Source organism: Cnephaeus nilssonii (assembly GCF_951640355.1).
Source record: "Cnephaeus nilssonii genome assembly, chromosome: 2".
Lineage (NCBI taxonomy): Eukaryota > Metazoa > Chordata > Mammalia > Chiroptera > Vespertilionidae > Cnephaeus > Cnephaeus nilssonii.
Window position 1 is genome coordinate 110,083,002 of NC_137073.1, and position 12,931 is coordinate 110,095,932.

At 43.3% G+C, this 12,931-nt stretch overlaps 1 protein-coding gene across 1 annotated transcript in view; it reads right to left on the reverse strand.

The window, feature by feature from the left end:
* The window catches only part of SPEF2 (sperm flagellar 2), a gene marked incomplete at its 3' end in the record, with an annotated part of 125,186 nt that overhangs the window by 30,618 nt on the left and 81,637 nt on the right, over positions 1–12,931 (reverse strand). The window contains exons 25-28 of the mRNA XM_079798216.1: positions 12,594–12,774; positions 5,656–5,803; positions 3,720–3,848; positions 1,964–2,102 (exon numbers count right to left, since the gene is read on the reverse strand). Of these exons, the coding sequence (XP_079654342.1) occupies positions 1,964–2,102; positions 3,720–3,848; positions 5,656–5,803; positions 12,594–12,774 (597 nt within the window). The remainder of the gene's footprint in view (positions 1–1,963; positions 2,103–3,719; positions 3,849–5,655; positions 5,804–12,593; positions 12,775–12,931) is intronic.

The following is a 12,931-nucleotide window of genomic DNA, read 5'->3' on the forward strand; positions in this document are numbered from 1 at the left end:
CACTGTGGACCCTGGGTGAGCTCTCATTCCAGGCCCCTCCCTAGCCATGGGTCCTTGGGTACCTTACTGAATTCTCTGAATACCCTTATCTTTGCCATCACACACACCTCCATACCTCATGGCTAGAAAAGCGGAATCACACAGGGCATGGATTTAAGCTGCATTGGGGATTACAGTTACAGCTCTATTAAAGGCCAGAAACGTTTTATAGATAAATACTGTATCACTGTATTACTGGGAGGATTTTGTTCATAGCTTGCAACACAGATTGAACATAATAGAAAACAATGCATGTTTAATCTGTTCTTACAGAATTTAGGAACCCCAAAATATTCACATACTGAAATTGTTCCAAAGCAGTATGAATTGCTTTCTTTCCACTGATACCCTTCAATTTAACTCCAGCATGCCATGTTGGTGATGTCCCTGGAGCATGTTATCTAATTAGGTTGGCCTTGATGGTGTTAGTGTGTTGGGGGGCGGGGCAGGGTATTGGATGGCTGAGCTTACAACTGGTGAGCGGGGAGGGACTCCAGATGCAGGCAGAGAGCAAGCCATGAGCCGGATATCACAGTAAGCAGGCCATCTGGTAAAAGGTTACCAAGAGCAACCTTAGCAAGAATGCGAGGGGGAAAATGCTAGGAAAATGAAAAACGGGTTTGAAGTTCCAAGGAATCTGACAGCTCTATTTTATTTTTAATCTCTGCAGGATTTTTGCAATAACCAAAATGGAAAGCTCAGCTGAGCAGCCCTAGGTTTCAAATTCTTGTGGCCACATTCAGAGATCAGAGATATACAGACACATAATATGCACCTGAGCAATATGAGGACATCTGATAGAAATAAAGAGCATTTACATACATGTGCTGGCTCATGGGTGCGAGCTGTGCCGCCTCAGAATGAAGATGATAGGTTTTCATTGCTAAGTGACAGGCAGGCCACAGACCTGAGCGTCAGTGCTCCGTGGTGCTGATGAGTAACGGACGTGGCTATTCAGTGAAATCATTGTACGCATTACTACAGTAAGGTTACCACGGAGTGAGTGCGTATGTGTGTGCGTGTGTGTGTGTGTGTGTGTGTGTGTGCGCACACTACCATGAAGCAACGGATATAAACAACTGGGATAAATATTTCACAACAGAACTTTCATTATGAGACAAGGATTGGAGAACACAAGCCATAACAACCACGTCTTTTGCCTCTGAGAGAACTTGCCATCTGTATCCAGGACTTGCCATATGTACGTAGCAACTTCCAAGTGTTTAGTTAATGTTTGCTGCCAACTGTAGTGTATCAGAATCTCTATCCAGTAGGAGCCTGGGAAATACTCCAGTTGGAGCGCTTCTGTTTACAGATGAAGCGGGCCTGCAGCGATTAGGCAAGCTGCTAATTTGTGGACAAAGTGGGAGCCCAGGTCTCCTGAGGGCTATTTTCACTCTGCCCAGATGCTTCTTTACTCCTTTGTAGGGGACAATGAAGAGGATTTCACAAGCAGGGAGAGTCTGGAAAGCCTTTGGAACCCAGCAGGAAAGCAGAGCAGGGTACCATTACCCTTCCAAGGGGGCCAGCATGCCGAGGAAAACATGTCATGACTTCTCAACCTTCCACGAATTGGCCCTGACTAGCAATAAGCCTGGCATTAGAAAGATAGGAAACGTTACCTTACTTCTGAAAAATATCTAAAGATCGCCTATACTGTTCACTTGTAAACTGAGGTCCTCATTGAGTAGTGTGAAAGCCAGACTCTTAAATCATGTGCAAGACTGGATATAGCAATGCAACCCTCTGAAACGTGATTTACTGTTTGAAAAGAGTCAATTCGAAGGTACATGTGATTGTCTAAAAGGCCAAAATTTCTATTTGTAAATGTAATTTGCATTTGTATGCACCTTAAAAATCTTTGTCAATTTTGGTCTTCGGAAGTTACCAAAGTGTATTTTTAAAGAGTCCTGCAGTCCTTTACCTGGCCATTTCACGCAAGTACCTCTCTCCAAGCCACTTTTCCAGGAGCTTATATACCTCAACCACCTTTGTTACTAGATCTTCAAGGAAAGCCAACGCTTTGATCTTTATCAGCTCAAGTCGGAACTGGGTGGCTATCTCTATTTAAAAAGAGAAATAAGGACTTTTTTAATGTATTATATGTACATGCATTTTCTGATGAACTGAAGTCAAATTTTAAACCAATCAAGCTTTGATCTGTGAAACTTCAGACACACATTTAATCTAACAATGTGGATAATACCTCATTGAGAAGCAGATGTGGTAGAGTCACTTGACAGTTTATTTAAGCCAAAACTGTAGGAGAGCTTTACATTTATTGCACTTCAGAATAATATCCTCCTCGACAAATTGGAATGGAAAAACACAAATAGATAATGTCCTAATTTCAGAAGGGGGAGAGAGTCTTTTGATTTGGGATGACAATGCCATTGTCTTTCTCAGCACTGGGAAAACTAGGGTCAAGTTCATGTGTCCCAGAGCAAACTTCTCCACATTCTACCAGTTCAGCTCAAGCATTAATTCACCTGCTGGGAAGTCTTTCTGAACATTCCCCTGCTGCCCCCTCTTCCCCCTCCCCAATGCTCCCTTTGTCCTGTAAACCAACCTTCAATATCACAACATATTATATGGGATTGTTTGCTTTTCTCTTCCTCCAGATTGGGTTTTAATTTTGTTAGTTTCGTGTTTGTGTATATATGAGTGTGTTCCCAGCAACTGTTACACGGCTGACACATAATGGAAACCCAATAGACATTTACTGTGTGAACGAGGGAATTAACCACAGCAGGGGTCATGTATGAATGAACTGGAAGATGAAGTAGACTTAACTACTGAAAGCAGAGGTGGGGATGGGCAGTGGGAGAGAAGATGTGTCCTGCCTTTCCTGACCCCACAGATCTTTCTGTGTTCAACTTACTTCCTGTGTTCAATTCACCTTCTGGGAAGTCTTGGGATTATGGAAGCAGATGGTAGTGGGATGGGGGAAAGGGAGAAGAGGAGAGAAGCAAGGGATGGAAAACATCGGTAATAGTTAATGGTCATTGAGCAGTTAATGTGTCCCAGCTGACCTAGTAATGTAATGTTATGACTTTGTCACCTACTATATTGACCATAGTTCCTTTCCACTGAGGACACTTTTGCTCATTTTCCTGATCTTTTCAAGTCCCACTTTGCAATACATTATAAGACAACTCGAGGAGCCTGGAGGAGACTGTCTTGTAGAGTCATTGCTATCCAGAGAGAAGGAGGCCCTTGGACATTACTCATCCATGACTGGCTCTCCTATGGGCTTTGCTCCCAAGAATTCACTTTCAGAGCCTGTTCAACTTTGGGTAGGGTTCATTTTTCTAATGAGATGCCTAAGTAAATCTTATTAGAATACAGAGCCACCTACCCAACCTTCTTTCCATCTGTAAAATCACACCAACTCTAGAACATTCTGTGTTCCTATTCTTTGAGATTATACATTACTGCTGCTCTCCTAAGCCCTTCCCAAAGTCTCTTTGTTGTTGTTGTTGTTCTTTGAGATCCTAGCAGACAATGATACAACAGTCAGATGTGGTCTTCCTGTGGTCACATGAAAACAACCAGCTGAATGCTGTACTCTTCTGTTTGCTTTGTGTCCCCAAAGACACGCTTTGAGCTGGCTGTGGGCTATTTGCCTACTGGTCTATTTTCTACTGAAAAGGATCATCTTAGTTCTTTCTAATTGTTACCTTCAAATTGCAGGGCAGCAATATGTTCCTCCTTTATTTTGAGTCTCAGTTCATTCTTCTTTTCCATTTCCATCATATCCTCCGGGGATAGTGTTATAGGAGTGGCCTCTGCTGTAGGTGGTGATTTACCTGAGAGGCCAACGAAACCCACCGAGTAAGCTTACAGTAGACAAGTGTACACACATGGTACTTGGACAAAATGAGCATGAAGTGAAATGTGTAGAGCCATAACCCTCTAGTGACTTAGAAAGGAGGAAACCCTGGTCCTGCTAGTGTGAGTGTGAAATATTGATAGCAGCTCCCTGAGAACTCGCCACGTGGCATCTGGGCTGGACACAGATAAAAACGCCCCATTTGTGTGGCATCGTGGGAAAATGAGGTTGTGCAGCAAGTGCAGACATGGTTACGGACCAACTCCAAAGAGGCTGCAATTCAGAGTCTGGGGACAGAAATTGGCGAACCTCAACACACCGTGGACGCCATTGGCCACCTGTAGAAGGACAACTCTGTAAGGGTTACTTACATTAGCCAAGTGTTCCCAAGGTCTTCATCAAGAAAAGACCAGAGGATCATACAGTTGAATGTAGCTGATGGTCACGAATCTGTAGTCTACTTAATTACCTTGCAACTAGCACGTAACTATACGTACGTCAGTGATTACAGAAGAACATTGGAACCTAAGAGTTTGTCAGTAATTGAGAATTTGACAGTGTGACTCTTAGTTGTGGGCCCAGTTTACATAACTCTGCTAAGTTCAGTAAATAGTTCTTGAAGGACCTTCCTCAAGGGGTTTAAATCTTTTGAAGAAGAATAAGTGTAAACAAAGAAATTGTAATAAGGTATATCGATAACTAGAGTGGATCTATGTATAAAGTTACAGATGAAAGAGAGCTCGATCTCCTGCATTTCTGTTTTATCATCTGTGAAATGAAGAGACTGAATGCAACTAGTGATTCCATGAAAGTAAATGGAAGCATTCCCTTCAAATGTTGCGTGTATCTTTTCCTTTCATCATCTGAGATGCACTGAACTGGCCTGTCCTTTATCATGCTGCTACTCTGCCATTTGCATCAAGGGCCACCACCCACACCCCTCCCTCCCTCCCACGGCTGCTTAAATGGACTCCATTGGGAAGTGTTTCCCTGCCCCTCAGATGGAGTGGGGTGACCTGGCACCTCCCCTCCCGAAGAACAGGGAGATGCCAAAGGCCCATCTCTGTTGCTAGACTCCAGTCCCATGGGGCGAGGGGCCATGCTCTGGTTTCTCTAAAATTCGCCATTGGGTCCTCAGCACCCATCGGAGTGTGCTTCACATGGCGGGTGCCTAACACTCATTAGGAGCAACTGATGAGTGAAGTGACTGGTGTTCATGTGCTTCTCCATCTCTTCCTCTCCTGCCCCAGCTCACGGAAGAAATGCGCGTGAGCAAGCATTCGGAGGGGAGGCAATGTTGTGGCAGGGCTCATCTCCAAGGTTAAGGGGAGGTCTCTCCCAACACGAGTTTTCTTTCCTCTCGGCTCTCCAGGAGGCCTCCAGGAGAGAAGGACTTGCTTGACTAAAACCTGACATCTGAATTAAACCTTAAACGTATGTACATATGATTAGCTTTTAACTTCCTCTTGGTTATTTGCAGCGAGTGTCAGCCCCTTTTCAGATCACACAGTGTCATCTTGGAGTCCCTTTAACATGTTCAAAACTGCCTTGGAGGTTAATTTTACCCTGGACATGCATGGCTGTTTGGATAAACAAGTTAGGTAGGTCTGGCACTCAGTATGATTTACAAACCGATACCTCCGTTCACAGGAGCCCGGGTCTCTCCGTTAAACCTAATGGACCTCATTCAGCGGCTTAGAGGCTAGTGTGGGAGCTTAAATGCTGGCTTTCCACCGACGAGAGGCTTAAGCAGCCACAGTTCTGGATGCCTAAACCACGAATACCTTTCTCTTTTTTGTCTGGAAGTTTTTTCTTGGGCGGTTCCTTTTTGTTTTTTTTGTTAGCGTTCATCTGAGGAGATTTTTCTTTGGTTTCTGCTGGCTGGTTTTCTTTTTCCTCTTCCAGGAGCCTCTGATGAACTTCAGCAGCCACCTGGTTGTATAAGAGCCATATTTCAGTGAGGGCAATGTTGTGAAATACGATAACCTTTTAGCTTTCGTCCTCATGTGATTCCACTGAAACCACCACAAACAGCCATGCCCTGTATTCAGTCTCTCCAGCACGCACACTTCGGCATCCTACTTGGATGGAAACCAGGCCCTGGCCCAAGATGCAGCTCCCTGTGGCCATCCGCGGAGGCCTCGCACCTTCCCAAGCCCTGCCTCCGGCGGGGGGCGGGGGGGCGGGGGGGGGTGCATCCTAGGTCTCCTCATTGCCACCTCCAGACCACGACAGCTCCCTGGTTATGCAAAAGTCCCTTTTAAAAAAATCTCAGACCCTGTGGATCTACCTACCTATATCCTCCCAAGTTCCTATTATTTCTGGGCCTTTAATCAGGGGCACCCCCCTATATCAGTGTTTCTCAATATATATTTTTTATTATTATTGACCCCTTTTGGACTTTTTCAAAAAGATTTTTAAATTGACTTTTATAGAGAGAGGAAGAGAGAGGCAGGGAGGGAGGGAGGGAGGGAGGGAGAGAGAGAAACATCAATGTGAAATCTGAACATCATTTGGCTGCCTCCTGCACGCCTTCTACTGGCGATTGAAACTGCAACCCTGGGCATGTATCCTGGGCATGTATTGGATTTTTAAAAATAGGTTTCCCATCACACCCCCCTCCAGGGAATTTTAATACTGCAGAAGAGATTGCATCTGTCTATGTGCTTTATGCTTATCTTTGTTTTATGCATAAAATGGGTGAGAACTTTTCATGCTCCCCAAGCAGTTTGGGAAGCGCATGTCCTGTATGGCTTGGGCTCCTGGACACTTGAATCCTGGGCTTCATTCTACTCTAAGACTAGATGTCACCCAGGAAGGCGCAGTGTTTGTGAGGAGGACCTGTCCTGCAAGCTCACCTCATGGTCGCTTCTTAGCTTCCTCCGCTCAGGAAACTCTCAGTCTCTCTTCATCTCAGCACCCCCTCCTTTCATTCTCACACGTGTCTGGGTTTGAGAGATTAGTTGTGTGGCCACCCCACACTAGCTGATGAATGGGGAGGGCAGGGCCCTGCCAGGACCCCCCTCAGCTCTCCTCTCAGGCTGGCCCTGTGCTTCAGGCAGGAAAACCTTGTCTCAAGGCTTGGACAGCTGGGGCTGTGCCTACGTTAGAAAGATTGGACCTTTTAAAATTATTTTTAAATATATTTTATTGATTTTTTACAGAGAGGAAGGGAGAGGGATAGAGAGTTAGAAACATCGATGAGAGACATTGATCAGCTGCCTCCTGCACACTCCCTACTGGGGATGTGCCCTCAACTAAGGTACATGCCCTTGACCGGAATTGAACCTGGAACCCTTCAGTCTGCAGGCCGATGCTCTATCCACTGAGCCAAACCGGTTAGGGCAGATTGGACCTTTTTAAAGGAGTCCAAGTGGCTCTGGAGAGGTGAAGGGCATTTCTGGGTGTAACGCTGAGAAATAAGCATTGAGGAAAGACTCCCAAAGGAGAGAGAGAAAACCTGCACCCACCCTGGAGGCAGGAGCCACGTGTGGCTCAACTTTAACATCTTAAGAAGGCAACTGGTGAAGAAATGGCGGTCCGAGGGAATCCATTTGTTTACTAAAGTGCTTACAGTGTCCAAGCTTGACATTCTTGCTGGGGGGTGGGGGAGGGGGGCGAATTGGGGGAGGGGCCAGAAGGAGAAAGAAGAAGTCGAGTGGAGGTAAATAGAGAGATAAGGCACAATCTCTATCCTCAAAGAAGCCTAGTCATGGGGTCCAGATAGACCTGTCTATTCCTGTCTTCTCCCAATCCCTGCTGCACTCCATACCCCACAGCTTGGCATATAACTGTCCCCAGCTTTTCCGTGAGCGTTGAGTGTCAAACCCCCCCCCCCCCGCCCCCTTCCACATGGGCTGGGCAGCTCCCGAGAGCTGGGCCAGTCCTACTTCTTGGCATTATCCCTCTGGCACTGTGCTATGCTCAGAAGGGGTGGCCAGGCAATGCTTGTTAGTTGATGGAATTTCTTTTAAGATAATCATATTCCGCAGCTTCTTCAGTATCAGCAGAACCTTGGAGGGATATGGAAAGGTTTCAAAGAGCAAGCCGGTATGGTTTTTAATCAGATGCTCTTTTGATAAAAATGGACTTCATGCTATATACTGTACTTCCAAATTCTGGGTAAAAGCTGAAAGCTGGCTTGTTAACATTCCACCCTAAATTGCAAGCAATTCATTTTTGAATCTGTTCTTGCAAAGTACCAAGTTAGCAATTTCCTTTAAAATTGGATTTTTCTCCCTTGTAAACAACCTTGTGTTGGTGGTGATGATGATGATGTTGGTAATTATCATCATCTTAATTTTTCTATTCATGTCTTTCAAAGACCTTTGGGTCTTTCTCAAAAAAAACAAACCACATAATTCACAATACATTCAGCAGTCTAGCTTGTAAGGCTGAAGAAACTCTGGAAATAATGCCTTGGCATCGTGGGTATTAAATAGGACTTGCTTCTTTGAAATCATTGCATACCTGCTAATTAGAAGGAAGTTTTCCTAAAAATTAGCATAGCATACTAAATGAGTAGCTCCTGGTCAGACCACTGCAGAGAAGAAAGCCTGTGTGAAAGACTTCTCCCTTCAGGGCACTAATCTCAGCCGGCATTGTTTCCCCTGCAATAGTTAACTGAATCACCTGGAACTCTCTCATTTGGAACTCAAAAGCTCCTCAAGGTCATGTGACATCAAAGTCATAAATGCCTATTAGAAACATGAAAGCAGGATTCAAAATAATTATGAATAATATTAATTCACAAACGATCCTTTCTCCTATGCTTTCTATGTGTTTTTTAAAGTCCCACAAGGAAAGAAGTCCAATTTTGAATATCTTAACAAAATGATCTGTTACACTTGAAATTTCCAAAACACTTTCATACATTATTTCATGAAATCTTTTCAACCATCTGAAAAAGAGAAGGTAGATAGAATGTCTTCCATGTTATACACTGAAGGAACAGAAGACTCAGACTTTCCTAAAATCACATAGCTTCAACAAGAGGGGTAGGGTAGCCAGTGCTCTTTGTGCTGTAGCATATTCTCTTTCTAACAGTGTTTTATAAATTTAAAATGTCTACGTGTCATATTTTAAAATGTAATTTCCCCCAGCTAACTTTAATGGGACACACAAGACTTGCAAATTATGTTTATGTAGCTCCATTAGCAATGCAAATAATTATTCATACTTTTTTTCCTAGAACTCCTAGCTCTGGTTTCCTACTCTCTAGTGCTTGGTAGCTTTTGTGGTCTTTGTGGTGATCACCACTGTTGTTGCCACCATCGCTAATATCAACATCAACATCATCGGTATGGAAGCAGCAGCATCCGAGACTGTATTTAGGGCTTAGTGTCCTGTTAGATGTGGGCATTGTCTAGGTGTAGGGTATATAAAAGTTTTAGAATCTAGTTAGTATTCAAGAAAATAACAAAATAAAACTAAAACAATAATCTAGATAATAAGAGCCAAATGAATGGGAAAGGCAATAACTGTGAAAAGAATTGGAAGAGCATAGAAGGCTAGGACTTCCGAAAAGAGGCAACCAACTGGTCAGGAATCAAGGTATAAACTAGCTCCGAAGACTTAAAGAAAGTGTAGAATTTATGTGAAAAAAGGAAGGAGAAACACAATTTAGGAAAGAGAAATGGCATTAGCCAAGGCATTGAAATGGTTAATGCCCATTGAAAATATAAGATGCAATATCTCGTCAGTTTGCTAGAGGGTTTGAATGGGGAAATAATCCCCCAAAAAATAATGAGGAAAAAAGTAAAATTAAGGGGGGGGGGAAACCACAAAGTAAAATGAATCAATGAAGTTGGAAGTTAGTTCTTTGAAAAGACTGATATAATTGATAAAGTTCTGGGTAAGATGATCAGGAAGGGGGAAAGCGCAAAGATAAATATCATCAAGTAGATAATATACTGTATTATAGTAACACAAACATAAAGATATATTTTAAAGAACTTCATGCTAATACAGTTGAAAATGTAGAAATGGAAAAATTTTTAGCAACACAAAACTTACCAAAACCAACCCAGGTTTTTCCCAAGAAGACACAAAAATAGAAATTACCTATATCTATTTAAGAAAATGAATCCCTGTGTGGAGGGAGCAACAGAAACTCTTCATACAAACTTTCTACAAACTTCCTATAAGCCTAGATGTCTTCTTGGCAAATGCTACCAAACATTTCAAGAAGAAATAATTCTAACTTCCACAAAATCTTCCAAAGCTATATCCCAACTCAACTCATGAGGCTAGTATTACCTGGATGTTGAAATTACTTGTTCAAAAATTTAAAAATGCTAAACAGGTTATTAAAAGACAAATTCAGCAATGTGTAAGAAGGACGAGGCTTCATTACAATGTTGGACTTATTTCACGAATGTGATGTCAGTTTAACATTATAAAATTGATCAACATATTTCACATCAGCATAAAATGGAGAAAAACATCACATGCAGAAAAAGCATTTACTAGTACAATTCATTTAAAAACCTTCATAGTAAGCTAGAAACGAAAAGCAAGTTTCATAGTCTGATAAATTCTATGGAAAAAAAAATATCTACAGCCAACATTTTCCTAACTCTTGACAAGCTGATGTGAAAATGTGTATGGAAAGGCAGAAAGCCTAGAGAAGCCAAAATGCTCTTGACTTATGAAGGCCAGGTGGGAAGATCTGCTCATCCAGATAACAAGTCAATGTGCACAACGACCAAAAAAGTGGAGATATTGTATACAATGCTGGCAAACATTGTGTAACTTTTTTATTCATAATGACCAACACTGGCCTTTAATGGGTACAAGGATAGGCAAAGAGAGCAATGCAGTAGGCAGAATTTGTGATGTGTGGTGGCGGGATGATACTGCAGTAAGATGGGGAAAGATGCCGGCGTTGCCTCTGAATGCTGAAGCACTATGTACAGTGTTGTCCACCGACATGGAAGATAGCAAATGCATACAACCAGACACGCGCCCCACAGTGATGCGTGCACATGCACATCGGGGGACAAGTTCAAGAATGCTCACAGCAGCAGTGGCCACAATGACACCAAAAAGGGAGCCCACATGTGTATCTGCTTAACCTGTGATCTATTTGTATAATGCAACGCTGTACAGTGACAACGCTGAACAGAATACAGCTACGCTCAACAGGATGGGATGAATATCACAAATACTACCGAGCAAAAGAAGACACAAAGAGGCAGGAGGTAGGAGTCCATTTATTTAAAGCCCAAAAGCAAGCAAAGCTAAACTATGCTGCTTAAGAGGTATAGACGTGGGGAATAAAAGAAAATCAAGGAAATGATTGCTAAGCAGGCAGGATGGAGGCTCCCGTTTGCAGGGAGGAAGGGGTTCGGGCTGGGCAGGGGCACGTGAAGGACTTGGCAGGTGTAGACCTCCTCTCTCCCCATTGGGGGTTCCAGGAGTATGCAATCTGGGCATGCAGTTCTATTTCATGCACCTCTCATATGTGTGTCAAAATGCACACTGCATGGTTTTAAAAAGAAGCAAGACAATGGCAAGAGTCCACAATCCCTTTTGAGAGGCAGGAAACAGAAGGAGAACAAGGGAGAGGGGCAGGGGACAGAAGGGAGGCACTGAGGCTGCTGTGGGACCAGGGCCAGAGAAAAGAACCCGGAGGCAGAGTGGCCAGGACGGGACTCGGAAAATGCCCAACCGCAATGCTGATTGCTCACCAAGAGAGCAATATTGGTCATGCAAGATCCTCTTCTACCTCTGCCACAAATCTTTTGGAAAGTTGGCACTGCTTTCTGTTGGAATGGGATAGGTCAGGGAGAATCGGAGAAGGCTTGGCACAGAACGAAGACGGAAGCTACATCGGTGGGCCCAGAGCTGGAGGGAGAGGGAACAATGTCGACCGAGTTAAACTCCGTGTGTGTCTTCTCTGAGGGGACGCAGCCTCGGACTAGATTAAAGTGACCGGATGCTCTTCCTTTCTCCTGTGATCCAGTGCAGGCTCGGTGCAGGCAGGGACTATCATTACTTTACCTCCCAGGGAAGGAGAAGAGGACATGAACTCTGAAGTCACACAGACCCAGATTCAAACCTCCTTTTGACACTTACCTGATGAGTGACCTTGGGCAAGTTTCTTAATCTCACTAGGCCTTGGTTTGTCAATGGAAAGAGGATGATAATACTTACCCCATGGGCTACTTATGTATAATGCCTAGCAGAGGTTATAAACTCGGGGCCGAAAGGGCAGATGTGTATTTCGCTTGGCTCTGTAAATCTTTAAAAATTTGACATAATTTCTAACATGTTAACATCAGTAGGTGTCACATAAAAATATGAATTTCTGGCTTTTCTTGTAAAAGTGAAAATCTGGTCATACTGGGCTTCGTCCTTCAGTGGCAAAGTTGGTTAGGACCGTGCCTCTTGAGACAAAGGTGTGATTGCCACTTGGCCATAGTCCCACCCTTCCCTATTGCCTCACACTTGACCCACTTCATTGACACTAATGATTGGCCCTGTACTTGGAACCCTGCCTGGCCCAGCATAATAAAAATAACCCAAATGTTGGTTCATTCATTTCTTGGGCTCATATATTTGCTGTTTTAATTGTTTCACTTTATATTTCTTTCAGAAAAAAAAGTTGAGATATTGTATACAATGCTTGTAAACATGGTGTACATTTTTTATTCATAACGACCAACATTGGCATTTAATGAATGGGTATTACTGAAATCTGTAAACAAGCACAGCTTACCATGTGAGATATGGCTGAGGAAGCCTGCTGCCAGGTGTCCAATATCAGCTTCTCATCGGTCTCAAAGTTTAGCTCTACTTTCTCCAGGGAGTAATCAGTCTTGCCCTTCAGGATGGCTTTTGATTTTGGTTTGGAGACAGCTAAATCCGTAGAAATGGATATCCGAGAAACCAGAGGAATTCTTTGGAAAACAAACAAAAAAATATAAAGACTGTAACAGAATTTTATTTTTCATGCCTATGTCACTCTGTGAATTTTGTTGTCTTGCTTTAAATCTCCACTGTCAAAGTTTTCCTGGTAGAAGCCTGTATTCACATCTTTGTGGTCTAGAACATCTT